The sequence below is a fragment of the Mus caroli genome, unplaced genomic scaffold, assembly GCF_978045245.1.
Source record: "Mus caroli unplaced genomic scaffold, Mus_caroli_1 scaffold_2, whole genome shotgun sequence".
In the NCBI taxonomy this organism is placed as follows: domain Eukaryota; kingdom Metazoa; phylum Chordata; class Mammalia; order Rodentia; family Muridae; genus Mus; species Mus caroli.
The window spans coordinates 58240244-58254611 of record NW_028227257.1 but is presented as its reverse complement, the minus strand read 5'-3'; the positions used below and the strand labels follow the sequence as shown (position 1 = coordinate 58254611).

Sequence of the window (14368 nt, the reverse complement as noted above, 5' to 3'; positions counted from 1 at the left end):
ACCCAGCTACTTAAAGAGTGTTATAGCTAATATCTAGTTAGTTAACAGGATGTTATCAGTTCTGCTATATAAATATCTGTTAAAGTATGCTGGCCAGGGGTATAGGGTGGGTGTGGCTCAATATTAGAGTACTAGGAAGCACTCATGAATCCTACCTAAATTCGATGTCAAACAAGTTCATATATCAGCTTAACTTCTCTGGTGACAAATTAGTTTTGTTACAGTTAACTTTTTTTTTTTTTTTTTTTTTTTTGGTTTTTTGAGACAATGTTTCTCTGTATTGCCCTGGCTGTCCTGGAACTCACTCTGTAGACCAGGCTGGCCTCGAACTCAGAAATCTGCCTGCCTCTGCCTCCCAAGCACTGGGATTAAAGGTGTTTGCCACCATGTCCGGCTTTTGTTAACTTTTTTTTTTTTTTTAAAGACTTGTGCCACCACCGCTCAATAACCTCCTGGTTACTCATTTTTTATTTTTTATTTTTTTTAGATTTATTTATTATTATAAATAAGTACACTCCATTGCATACACTAGCAAGATTTTGCTGAAAGGACTCAAATATAGCTGTCTCTTGTGAGACTATGCCGGGGCCTAGCAAACACAGAAGTGGATGCTCACAGTCAGCTATTGGATGTATTACAGGGCTCCCAATGGAGAAGCTAGAGAAAGTACCCAAGGAGCTAAAGGGATCTGCAACCCTATAGTTGGAACAAGATGATGAACTAACCAGTACCCCGGAGCTCTTGTCTCTAGCTGCATATGTATGGAAAGATGGCCTAGTTGGCCATCACTGGAAAGAGAGGCCCATTGGACTTGCAATCTTTATATGCCCCAATATAGGGGAATGCCAGGGCCAAAAGAATGGGAATGGGTGGGTAGGGAAGTGGGGGGGAGGGTATGGGGGACTTTTGGGACAGCATTGGAAATGTAATTGAGGAAAATATGTAATAAAAAAATAATAAATATAAGTACACTGTAGCTGTCTTCAGACGCACCAGAAGAGGGCGTCAGATCTCATTACGGATGGATGTGAGCCACCATGTGGTTGCTGGGATTTGAACTCTGGACCTTCGGAAGAGCAGTCGGGTGCTCTTACCCACTGAGCCATCTCACCAGCCCCTTTAGTTAACTTTTAAAGAACATACACTGTCATCAATCCCAGACAAGTGAGACTGGGGTACTTAAGAGTATTTTTTGTAGCAGACATGAAGCCCTGGGTTTGACTTGTACATATAGCAGCTATATTGACTCATTGTTTGGCTAATTATTTGGACTCAGCATCCTCTTAGCCACGCATTTACAAGTTCAAAATACAGAATCAGCGCCTCCGGCTTATATAATAAAAACACTTGCTGCTTTAGTCGTCAGCTCTATTAATTTTTATTTCAGGTCACCTTTCATGAAGTGCAGGTTTTTCCTGAACACAGAACAAACTCAGTTCTTTTTTTTTCCCCTTTGTTTTTTGAGATGGGATTTGACCACAGCCCAGGGCTGGGCTGGAATTCCCTGTGTAACTCCACTTGTCTCAGCCACAGTGCCCAGTGAAAGGCCCCAGTTCTGCAAGGATATCTATACATGAAGTCACTTAAATGCTTGCCATGTATAGCAAAGCACTGGCCTGTAAAGATGTCATTACTGCCTTACTGTGTATGAAGATTTTTAGCTGAGATCAAGAAATCACTGGAAAGGCACTGGTGTTTAAAGGAGAGCAGATGTCTTAACCACCACAGAGATGGTTTGTGGCCCTACCCTCAGCCAATTCCTAAGTTCTAGGAACTCAAGGTTCAAATTTTGACATTTTGGGGGAAACAATTTTAGTTACTTCCCAATAATTCCACAGAGGTGTTTAAAATAACAGATTCGAAAATCATCACAGATTTGAAGACTGGTGAGGTTAGCTGTGCCATTCTTGCTTAATTCCAAAATTGTGTTCAAACTGTGACTACAGAAGAAATAATCTAAGGCTTAACTTAGTTGGATATACAAGATGGTTTCTTCAAACCCGTGTGTGTCAGTAGAGCTGGAAACAGTCATGATCTGGCTGAATGTTTCTCCTTGTATAGCTTCTCCATGTAGTTAAGTCGGAACTTCCTCAGAGCATGGTGATCTTTTATGGCCCATACCTTTAATCCTAGCACTCGGTAGACAGAGAGGCAAGTGGATCTCTGTGAGTTTGAAGCCAGCCCTGCCTACAAAGCGAGTCTGGGGCAGCCAGGGATTGTTACACAGAGAAACCTTGTCTTGAAAAACCAGGAAAAAAAAAAAAAGGAATCTTTATGTGAGTTAGGTATGGTGATGCATGACTGTAATCCAAATACTTAGGCAACAGAGGGAAGAAGAACAGTATAGTTCAAGGTTCTTCTCCAGTTAGTGAGTTTGGGGCCAACCTGGTCTGCAAGAAACCCAGTCTCAAAAAAACCAAAAGCAAATTTCTTTTTCTTTTTTCTTTTGGTTTTTCAAGACACGGTTTCTCTGTATAGCCCTGGCTGTCCTGGAACTCACTTTGTAGACCAAATTTCTTAAATAGCAGATGGCATCTACAAGAGCACTCTAAGAAATAATAGGTAGGTTCCAGGTCACCTTATGGCTTAGGATTAGATGTTTCTGTAAATTCAATAGTAACAGAAAGAAACCATAAGGATTCAGATTCTAGTGAAGACTATGACTGAGGCTTAAATACTGTTCCCTGGGGAGTCAACACTGGAAGGATTTACTACACATTTGGCATTGGTATTGGGGACCCTACTTGGGGACAGGTCCCAACTATATGAGCTATCTTGAAGCACATACTATTTGGAAGGCTTGTTGGAAAATATAAGAGGTGCATAAAACAAGGGGCTGTGTGCTTCAGGTCCAGTGGACTTAGTTACTCTCCTAAGTCTCTACGTCTGCTGGGTAATCAGCTGTGTAAACCAGCAGGCATGGTTCTCATAGATTGTAGAGAAAGAAAGGAAGATGGAATACCAGTTAGGAAATTACAAAAAAAAAAAAAAAAGATTCAGGTAGTAGTTTTTCAATTTCAGTAATGGAAACAGAGCTACAAACTTTGTTAACAGCCGGACGTGGTGGCACACGCCTTTAATCCCAGCACTCCGGAGGCAGAGGCAGGCGGATTTCTAAATTCGAGGCCAGCCTGGTCTACAGAGTGAGTTCCAGGACAGCCAGGGCTATACAGAGAAACCCTGTCTCAAAAAACCAAAACCAAACCAAAACAACAACAACAAACTTTGATAACAAATGGAATATTCAGGAGGTCAGAGAGGGCAAGAAGTGAGGGACAGTTTTCAGGTCTTGATTTGGGCATCTCAGTGAGTGTCACCGCCACTCAACCTGGGGCAACCTTTTCCTCCTCTGACCTTCAGCCCCTACATTAGGGCTCTCCACAGAAACAGATCAATAGGATGCATATTATCAAGAGAATTTAAGGAATTTAGAGCACACAATTATCCAAAATCGTCAGGACAGGCAAACAGGATAAAGATGCTAGGGACATCTAATGCTGTGGTCTGGAGGCATAAGTCTTCCTTCCTAGGGTCTTGTCTTAATTTGGATTCACGACTGGATCAACATGTATCCGCTGGGCGGATGCTTTCTTTTATAGAGCATCACCTCTCATTTTAATAATGCTGTAGAACAGCTGAGCGTGGTGGTGCACGCCTTTAATCCCAGCACTCGGGAGGCAGAGGCAGGCGGATTTCTGAGTTCGAGGCCAGCCTGGTCTACAGAGTGAGTTCCAGGACAGCCAGGGCTACACAGAGAAACCCTGTCTCGAACCCCCGCCCACCAATGCTGTAGAACATTTCTTGAAAGACCACCTTATAAAATGTTTACTTGTAGACGAAAAATACACAAGAAACGGAAAGTACTAAGAGAATGACTGATGTGTGTCTGTTTTTTAAAGACTTAAAACCTAAGCTCATGCCTTTAATCCCAGCACTTGGGAGCCAGCCTGGTTCACAGAGCAAGTTCCAGGACAGCCCAGGCTTCACAGAGAAACTTGTCTTAAAAACAAAACAAAACAAAAAACTTTAAAAACAATGAATATATTGGAAAATCAGACAATATCTAAACTAGCTCCTCCTTTAATGTCCTTACAGGGAAGCCCTGTGCCAAGGGGGAGAGAATTTTGCTCCTTTTAGGTTCTTTATATCAGTTTACCTGTTAGAATGCACTCAGATGAGCACCACAAGCCTTCTCTCTATCAGAAATGCACCGGAGCACAAGTCACTTGGTTTCTCAAACTCCAGCTTCACCAGTGCCTACCGCGGGCAGAAAACTGAAACTTCCGTCGTCGTTAATGCTACCTTTTTAACATCTAACCTCATAATGCTTCTTGTTGCAGCCACTGCACTGTGTCGAAATCTGTTTACATAACTATTTTGCTACTGTGTTGAGGATAAACTAGAATAAGCCTGGGACAGACCATGAACTCCGAAATGTTTTCGCCAAAACAATCGCCGTGCAGGACTTCGGGTGATCACCGGAAGGGAAAACCCGGGAGACTTGGAGTAGACTTCGATCTCCGTGCCCGAATGCTAGGAGGCCACGGGATATCTGCCCTGTCCACTTCCTCCTCGCTGCTCGCCTGCTAACCGCTCACGGTCCACCAGCACTAGAAGACCCACTTCACTAGCCGAGCACCGCCCGACTCACGCGTGCGCACTTCCTTTCTCTTCTTGCGCGGGGGTGAGGGGGTGAGGGGTGTGGCTTGGGGGGCCCAGGCAGGTCCGCGTCTCCCAGCCCAGCGTCGCCCCACCCCGCCCCGCCCCGCCCCGCTCTGCCCCGCCCCTGCCGCGCGCGTCGCCCGTGGGGCGGAGCCTCTGCCGGGCGCCCAGTCAGCCACTGTCCCAGCCTGCCCCGCGCGGGCCAACGAGAGCCAGCCCAGTGACTCACCTCTGCCGCGCTAACTCTTCGCAGCTCTTCCCATTGCACACGCTCACCCCCGGTTCGAGATGGCGGCGGCGGCGGCGGCAGCGGCGGCGGGGGACTCAGACTCTTGGGGTGAGCAGAAGTTCCGGCCCAAATGCGGGCTGTGGCGGCCCCTCTCCCACGCGGGTACTAACGCGACTCGCTCTCTTCCGTAGACGCGGACACGTTCTCTATGGAGGACCCGGTGCGGAAGGTCGCGGGCGGCGGCACTGCCGGCGGGGACCGCTGGGAAGGCGAGGACGAGGACGAGGACGTGAAGGTAGGTTCGGGCCGGGTCGCCAGGCTACGCCGGTGAGCGCCGGCTGCGGGCGGGGAGATTGGGCCCCCGGGGCGCCGCCCGGGCCTGCGGGCCGTGGGTCCCGCGTGAGCGTCGGCCCGGAGGTTCCCTCGGCCGGACGACCATGTGGGCAGCAGGCGGCAGCTTGTCCGGCCGGACTCTGCAGAGGGTGGTGACCGCCTGGGCCCCAGCCTTTCACCGAGGGTCCACTCTCTGGCCTGGAACCTAACTGGCGACGAGAAGTGACAGCAGCAGTCCGGTCGGCCCACGTGCTATCTTCGCAGTCCAGAACCTCTCACCGAAACTAGGCGAACAGATCCGGAACTCGGTTTCAGTGTTTGTCCCATATGGAAAGTCGTGGACCCACTTTTCCTAGTTCGGCTCTCCCATGTGTCAGTAACTTAGGTATGATTGTGAAGGCCGGTAGCTCGTTTGAGCGATTAGATGGAGAAAATACATTGATTTTTCTAAACTAGAATTGGAGTGGTAAAACAACTTTTAGCTCTCCCTTCCCCCACCCTGTGGTAAGAAGGATGAACTGAGAGCACTGAGATAACCATCGGGTTAGTGGACAGAACTGTGAACTCTGAAAAACAGAGCTAACAGTTATTCATCTACACAGGAACAGAAAGGCTTAGAAAAAACCCCCAAAATTGTTGGTGGTTGTGGTAGACCAGGGGCCAGTGGTTTGGTTTTTTTTTTTTTTTATATTGTAAATTCGAGTCCTATTCACCTTTATTGTTTTTAAAAACTCTTCATGGGCTCATCATACAGCTTTAGATATACTGTTTGGATTTTTCATTTTTACTCTGAACTTTGCTGAAGTGTATGTCTACTTTACCAGACAGCCTTAATTTGAGGAATGAAGTGATGATCTTTGTGTACATTGAAGTTAATAATAGTGCTGTTGACTGGCTACTTACGTGCTTTCTTTATCTATTGTATGTATACACTTGGGCATGGTTTGTTATCACGGCAGATTTTCAGTTTTGACTTTTCACTTTTCCTAGGAAGTAGAAGTTAGGACATCTTATAAAGTTAAAGAAGTTAAAGTTGGGCTGGAGAGATGGCTCAGCGGTTAAGAGCACTGACTGCTCTTCTGAAGGTCCTGAGTTCAAATCCTAGCAACCACCAGCACCCATCTGTAATGAAATCTGATGCCCTCTTCTGGGGCTGTCTGAAGACAGCTACAGTGTACTTATATGTAATAATAAATAAGTCTTGAAAAAAAAAAAAAAAGAAGCTAAGAGATGGGAGTAAGTTTAAAACAAAACAGGGGGCCGTGGGGGAAAGTAAAGGAGGCGGGAATAAATGCCAAAAAGTGTTTAAAGCTTTCAGTAATGATGCCATGTAGTATCTACCTGGGATTATGGAATGTAAATGGTGTTATTCCTGATGTTTATAATTCTTATCACAAAACAGTGGTTGTGGACCTTCCTGGTGCTGTGAACTTTTAGCTTGTATTTAACATGTTGTGGTGGTGACCTCCTCCCAAGCATAAAGTTAGTTTTTTGCTACTTTATAACTAATTTTGCTGCTATTATGAATTGTAAATATCTGATGCAGGATATCTGAGCTCTGAAAGGGTCATTGGAGACCCACAGTGTTGGAGATCCACTGTAAGTCGATCAGTGTAAGAGCTAACTTTGGGGAGACTTAGAAGTGAGTTACTTGTAAAAACCACGTTGTCCACTCACTCTTCCAGTGCAGACTTACTTTCATATACATAACCAGTCTTTTTCTTTTTTTTGTTTTTTTCAAGACAGACAGGGTTTTTCTGTGTAGCCCTGGCTGTCCTGGAACTTACTCTGTAGACCAGGCTGGACTTGAACTCAGAAATCCGCCTGCCTCTGCCTCCTGAGTGCTGGGATTAAAGGCGTGCGCCACCATCACCCGGCTGACAAAACCAGTCTTATACATAATGTTTGAAGTTGATGTTGTAGATTGGAAGCTGATTTTGTCTATCCTGTTGTAGTTTTAAAATTTTGCTTTATTTCTATCTCATGATACAGTATATAAAAATAGTTTTTGACTCCTGGGTTTTAGAAACAGACTGAGCCGGGCGTGGTGGCGCACGCCTTTAATCCCAGCACTCAGGAGGCAGAGGCAGGCGGATTTCTGAGTTCGAGGCCAGCCTGGTCTACAAAGTGAGTTCCAGGACAGCCAGAGCTATACAGAGAAACCCTGTCTCGAAAAAAAAAAAAAAAAAAAAGCAAACAAAAAAAAAAAACAGACTGGATTATGTTACCTTGGCATTTTCTAGTTACTCTTTCTCAATATGTAAATAATCGTAATGAGACTTGCATTACATCATTTTTTGTTGTTTTTTGCATGTTTTGTTTTGAGACTGGGTCTTATTGTGTCAACCAGGCTGGCTTTGAACTTCACAGAAGTCTGCCTGGCTCTGCCTTGTGAGTGCTGGGATTAAAAGAGTACACCACCATCAGAATTACTTTTTTTTTCTTTTTAAGATTTATTTATTTATTTTATGTACATAAGTACATTGTAGCTGTACAGATGGTTTTGAGCCTTCATGTGGTTATTGGGGATTGAATTTTTTTGTAGGACTTTACTTGCCTCAGAGTAAGAGTGAGAGAGTCCCTGCTCGCTCTGGCCCAAATATTTATTATTTTAAATAAGTACACTGTAGCTGTCTTCTGATGCACCAGAAGAGGGTGTCAGATCTCATTACAGGTGGTTGTGAGCCACAGTGTGGTTGCTGGGATTTGAACTCAGAACCTTTGGAAGAGTAGTCAGTGCTCTCACCCACTGAGCTATCCTGCCAGCCCTACTTTGTGTTTAAATGAGCATTAAGCAGGGCTTCCTAGCACTTGGTAGATATTCAGGAAATACTAATTTTCATTGATGTCTTCCTTCTTTTATCCTAATGGAAATATTTTGACTGCTAAAATCTAATATCTGAGGTTTATTTTATGCCACACTTTATCATTTCCTAAGGCCAGAAGGATCATATTTCTTCTAGTGTCTGCTTACTATGAATTTTGGGTTTTTATTGGAAGATCATGGTTATCAAACAAATCTTGCCCATTCAAAAGTTTGTTAGAATTGAAATTTGTCACCTTGCATAGCAGTGAGTTATATTACAAACTATTGAATTCTGGTGTTTTAGCATTTAATCATTTTGTGGTAGTATGCAAGACTTACTTGTTTTCATGAAGTCAAATAATCGTAGTTCTTTTTTTTTAATATTTTTTATTAGGTATTTTCCTCATTTAATAATCATAGTTCTTAAACAATTCAGTATGTGAATTAAAAAAAACAAGATTGGTGGGATGGCAAGTGTAGTTCAGGACATGAGGAAGTCGGAAGAGAGTCGCCTGAGTCCAAGAGGTTAAGACCAACTTGGGCAGTAGAGCAAGAGTTCTATCGCAAAACTGTAGGAAGTGTTCTTTTAATGTGGGGTCAAGTGCTTGATCTTTATAAATTACCAGTTTAATGCCACTTACAGTGTCTGTCTTAGTTACTCGCTCTAGTTGACTGTCCTTTTTAGTATTTTACCTTTCTGGTTGTTCAGTAGCTGTCTTGCAGTGACAAAAATGGACATAAGCTGTAGACCTCTTAATAGGAGGAGGACAGACTTTTTCCCAGTATAAAGGTAAAACCTAGGGGCTAGAGAGATGGCCTAAGAGCAGTGTTCTCTTCTAGAGGACCAGAGTCAGATTCCTAGCATTTACATCACAGCTGTCTGTGGCTTTAGCTCCAGGCATCTGGTATCTCTGTCCTTGTAGACCTGCTGTCACACACACGTGCATATCCACAGGTAGGCAGACATACTTTTTTTCTTGAGAACTAAGGAGTGTACATCTTATTTTTACTTAGTATTTACTTAAACTTTTTCTTACTATCCTGATATGCAGAGGTAGCAGGAAGAAATGTTTACTTTGTGTGTGTGTATGTATATGTATGTGTATATATATATATATACACACATATACACATGTATATATGCGTATATATACACACACATATATATAGTATATATACACACATGTGTATATGTGTGTGTGTGTGTGTGTGTGTATATATATATATATATATATATATATACACACATACATACATGACTAGAGTAATGTGCAGGATGTAGATGCAAGATGCAGGATAAGTACCTACTGAAAGCACGGGCAATGCAGCTTAAAGCCATTTTACTAGATTCCCTACATTCATTTCGGTTGAACAGGTTACAAATTAGGTTTATTATTCGAAAGATGTACAGAGGAAACTTCTGACTGTGTTCAGCTGTCTCCGGCATTTTGTTTTATTTTGTTTTTGTTTGTTTTTTTATGTTTAGTTATTTCAGGCAGGATCTCATGTGGCACAAGGCTGGCCTCACCCTCAGCCAGCTGAATTCTGGGACCTTGCCTACAGACATTTGAGTACTAGGATTGAAGGCATGTACAACTACTCCTAGTTTTTGCCTCCTTGAGGATAGAACTCAGGGCAAGCCACCAACTGAACTACATCTCCAGCCCTCAGCTGTGTGTTTCTCTAGTTGCCTTGTAGAATTTATTACACAAGCTCTCAGAACTATCCCAGGTGAAAGCTATGCACTGAGCAGTCAAGTCTTACTCATTCACTTTAAGGATCTGTCCATATTAATAATACAAATCTCCAGATTAAGGACATCTTTTTTCAAGTATTAGCACTTCTGAGGAATAGGATCTATATTTAATTTGATTTTTGTCTTTTTATATTTTATTTTTGGGGCAGGATTTCCAATTTGGATCTTCTGGCTTCAGCCTTCCAGTTTTTTTTTTTTTTTTTTTTTTTTTTTGGTTTTTCGAGACAGGGTTTCTCTGTGTAGCCCTGGCTGTCCTGGAACTCACTCTGTAGACCAGGCTGGCCTCGAACTCAGAAATCCGCATGCCTCTGCCTCCCGAGTGCTGGGACTACAGGCATGCACCACTACCACCCAGCCCAAGTTCTTTTAATATGTGTGCATGCATGTGCGTGTGTGCCACTTCAAGATCTTTGTTTTAGAGAAAAATATGATTCCAATAGGGTGACCATTTTGCCAGAAAGTAGGCACTCTTTTGTTTTCTTTAAAAGAGTGTATCTTATAGCTCAGGATAGTGCCTCTTTGGACATAGAACTCAGGGCAAGCCACCAACTGAACTACAGTGTACAAATTAACAATGTACTAAGGATGCCCTTGAATTGTCTCCTCCCATGTGCTGTGATGAGAGCTATGTGCTGTATACCTCGTTTATGCAATTCCAGTCATGGAACTCAGGATGGTTTGGCACTCTACCCTCTGAACTGTATCCCCAGTCCTGACTTTTTTGGGGAAGTGGGAGAGGAGTCTAGTTGTATACATTAGGCTGGTCTGAACACTCAAACTTCCCCTGCCTCAGCCTCTGAGTGCTGGAATTACAAGTGTGTTGCCACCATGCTTGGCTGAATATTTGTATCTTAAAGAGAATATTTTTCTAATTTATAGAATATTTCAGACATACATTGGTTCAATAAGCTCTTCAGAATATCTTCCTCTGTAACTGCCTACACAAGTGAATGAAGATAGTTATCTTTTTTTTTTTTTTTAACTTGAGACAGTCTTACTCTGGCCTTACAACCCATGGCAATCCTCCTGCCTTAGCCTCCCAAGTGCTAGGATTATAAGAGTGAAGGAGCTACCATGTTTGAACCTCAACCAGATTACTGTGAAGAAAATCCCAGTCATTTCAGTACTTTTAGTAATTTTTTTAATAATTTTTATTTATTTATTTATTTATTTATTATATATAAGTACACTGTAACTGTCTTCAGACACTCCAGAAGAGGGCGCCAGATCTCGTTGTGGATGGTTGTGAGCCACCATGTGGTTGCTGGGATTTGCACTCTGGATCTTCGGAAGAGCAGTCGGGTGCTCTTACCCACTGAGCCATCTCACCAGCCCAGTAATTTTTATAAAATAGTGAATTTTACTTAGAGAGCTTTATTTTTGTGTGTGGACATGTATGCTACATGGTATGTAGCAATCAGAGGACAACTTGGAAATCAGTTATCTCAAGTATGGCTTTTTTTTTTTTTTTGTTTTTTGAGACAGGGTTACTCTGAATAGCTCTGGCTGTCCTGGAACTCACTTTGTAGACCAGGCTGGCCTCGAACTCAGAAATCCGCCTGCCTCTGCGATCCGAGTGCTAGGATTAAAGGTGTGTCCACCACACCTGGCTCAAGTATGTTTTTTATTGAAAAACATTTACTTATTCTATTTGTTGTACTGGGTCATTGCAAATAAATTAGTTACTTGTTTAGTGTTTGGTTGGGGCTTTTAAATATTAATTTTATATTTTGTCTGCATGTGTGTATGTGCACCATGTGTGTGCCTGGTGCTCATGGAAGTTAGAAGAAGGCATCAGATGCTATGGAACTGGAGTTAGAATTGTGAGCCAGGTCTTCTACAAGAACAATAAGTGCTTTAAATCACTGAGCCATCTTTCCAGCTCTAGTGTAGAATTTACTGAAATAATTATTTTGACTTAAGATGGTAAAACATTTAGCTTTCTTTTTATTTTTATTTATTTTTTTTTTTTGGTTTTTCGAGACAGGGTTTCTCTGTGTAGCCCTGGCTGTCCTGGCACTCACTTTGTAGACCAGGCTGGCCTCGAACTCAGAAATCCGCCTGCCTCTGCCTCCCGAGTGCTGGGATTAAAGGCGTGCGCCACCACGCCCGGCTTAGCTTTCTTTTAAAAACTGAATTTTAATGAGAAGGCTAGCCTTATCAGTTCTGAAGCTGCTTAGAGCAGAAACTACATAATTTACAGAATACTAAAAAGTTGTTTTTCCAGTAAGAAATTATGTGGTATCCTGTGGGCTTGGGATATAGCTCAGTTGGTAGAGTGCTTGCCTAAGATATGAAAGACTCCAAGACTCCCAAAGGGAGGCACTTACTCAAGCCTCGGGACAGCCGCGCACCCAAGAAGACACTGAGACCGAACTTAAGATGTATAGAGAGTAAGATTTAATACAGCAACGACAAGAAAGCATACAAAAAGCACATATACCAGATATCTGGGGTCGAAACTCATGCAGCCAGCAAGGTGCAGAGGAGATTCGGCAATTGGCCCAAACTTTTCACAGGCTTTTATAGGAAATAGCCAGGGGAAAAGTACAAGTTTTACGTCACCAAGGGGCTTTGCCAAGGGGCTTTACATAACCAAGGGGTCGTGTCCTATATTTTGGCAATGTACTCGATCTATTGGAACATTCTGGGGTAGTACCAGGAGGCCCCTATCTCAAAAATGTTCTTGGAACAGTCTTCAGTTAGGAGGGGTAGGACTAGGTTTTTTCCAGGAGACCCCTTATCTAAAAAATGTTCTTGGAGCAGTTTCCAATTGGGAGGGGGTACCTTGGGGTAAAAAGTTCAGGAGTGCTCCGGGAACAGTCTCTGGATGGGAGGGGTAAGAGAGTTCAGGAAAAGTTCAGGTGTTCAGTAATTTTCCTCTTTCATTCCCCCCTTCTTTTAGTAAATAATTCTAATCTTAGAATTTCAGAAGTCTATATTTTTATGCGGAGAATACTGCATTTACCCTATTTTAACATGGGAACAAAAACAGAATAAGAAGCATTAGTAAACAGAACTAGGCAGGGGCCCTTTTAGCGAGGCTTGAGGGTCTGGGCATGATGCAGGTGCACGTAGATCAGATCTCTGGCTGGAACTGGTGAGATGTCCTTGGGGTATCCAGCTCGTTCACTGTCTCGGCTGTTTGGATCCCTGGCGCGATGTCGTCCGTCCGCGTACTCAGTCCAATCCTTTTCCAGTTGTGACCAGACCACCTGCAAGCCTTTTAACTTAACATACAGAGCATTATTAACAACATAAGTTTAAACACATCATTTGAGACTATGATGGGCATAGGAGTCTCATAAAAGATCTTAAACAGAGTAAAACTGAATCAAGAAATAGGGCATAGGGAAGGAACACCAAGTCTGTGCCAGTCTCCACGATTAATTTTGTCAAGGTCTGTTTTAGAGTTTTAAACTAATTTTTATCTATCCTGAGCTCTGAGGTCTATACACACAATGTAATTTTTGACCTCTGAATACTTGGCCACACCCTGACTTACCTGGGCAACATTATCTGACACTATTGCTTTTGGCACTCTTGGAAAAATTTTCTTTAATAGTCTTCTTGATGACTTATGTGAGCAGTCTCATTTATCCATTTTGAGAACGTCTTTTTCTGCAGATGTCAACAGCTTTCTTTGTTTGTATATTGTTCCATACAGTGGCAAAAGCATACCTGCTGTCAGTGTAGACTTTTCTTTTTGTCATTTACAAAGCTTGTATCAAAACCACAAATTCAGCTTTCTGGGCTTAAGTCTCTTTAGGGAGGCTGCTGGCCTAGATCACTTGCTTTCTGTCCACCGCTGCACTGCTGTCCCCGCCTTCCGCTTACCTTTAACCATGAGGCTACTGCCATCCGTGTACCAGTTCAGCATATAGGGTAAAAGGCTTAGTCAGATCTGGCAAAGCCAGAGCGGGGGCTGCAAGCAGGGCTGCCTTTATGCTGTCAAAGGCTTTTTGGTGTTCCTCAGTCCAGGTGAATGGGACTTTTTCTTTAGTCCAGAGTCTGCAAAAGCCCACCGTTCCCAGAAACTCACGTACTTGGCGCGGGGTGGTGGGGGTTGGGATCAGCATCACAGTCTTTTTTCTGGCCTCAGTGAGCCACCGCTTTTCGTCGTCTCGGCACCTCGGTACGACATAACTGAGCTTTCTTGGCCGATATCCGATACCCCAACTCACCCAGTTCATTCAGGAGCTTCTAGGAGGGCCAGAATTTTTCTTTGTCTTTGATGTCTCTGCCTTCAGCCAACCGCAGGGCTTGGGTTAGCGCCAGGAGTTCAGCCTTCTGAGCCAAAGTTCCTTCTGCCAGAATGTCAAAGCAGTGATGAGTAGGTGAAGACTCAGCAGGTTAGCAGGGGAAGCGAAGGTCACTTGTTCTGTCAACAAGAAACTCTGATAATGTGTCCATCAGTCAGGGAAACAATTGGATCATGTGTCCTTGACCAGAAGCCACTATGTGCAGACAAGCAGGCCATCTCTCAGTCACCAGGTCTAATTTTCACAAGTATGCCACCGGTCTTTTAGGGTCCCAATTTCTGAGTAAGAAGCTCTTTGGCAATACTTTTGTTCTCAGTCAC

At 43.3% G+C, this 14368-nt stretch overlaps 1 protein-coding gene across 1 annotated transcript in view; it reads left to right on the top strand.

Moving 5' to 3' along the window:
• Window positions 1-4837: 4837 nt before the first annotated feature.
• Eif3j (eukaryotic translation initiation factor 3 subunit J) overlaps window positions 4838-14368 on the top strand; it is a 34966-nt gene continuing 25435 nt past the window's right edge. Inside the window, exons 1-2 of the mRNA XM_021156457.3 lie at window positions 4838-4999; window positions 5083-5186. Coding sequence (XP_021012116.1) covers window positions 4951-4999; window positions 5083-5186 — 153 coding nt within the window. The 5' untranslated portion in view covers window positions 4838-4950. The remainder of the gene's footprint in view (window positions 5000-5082; window positions 5187-14368) is intronic.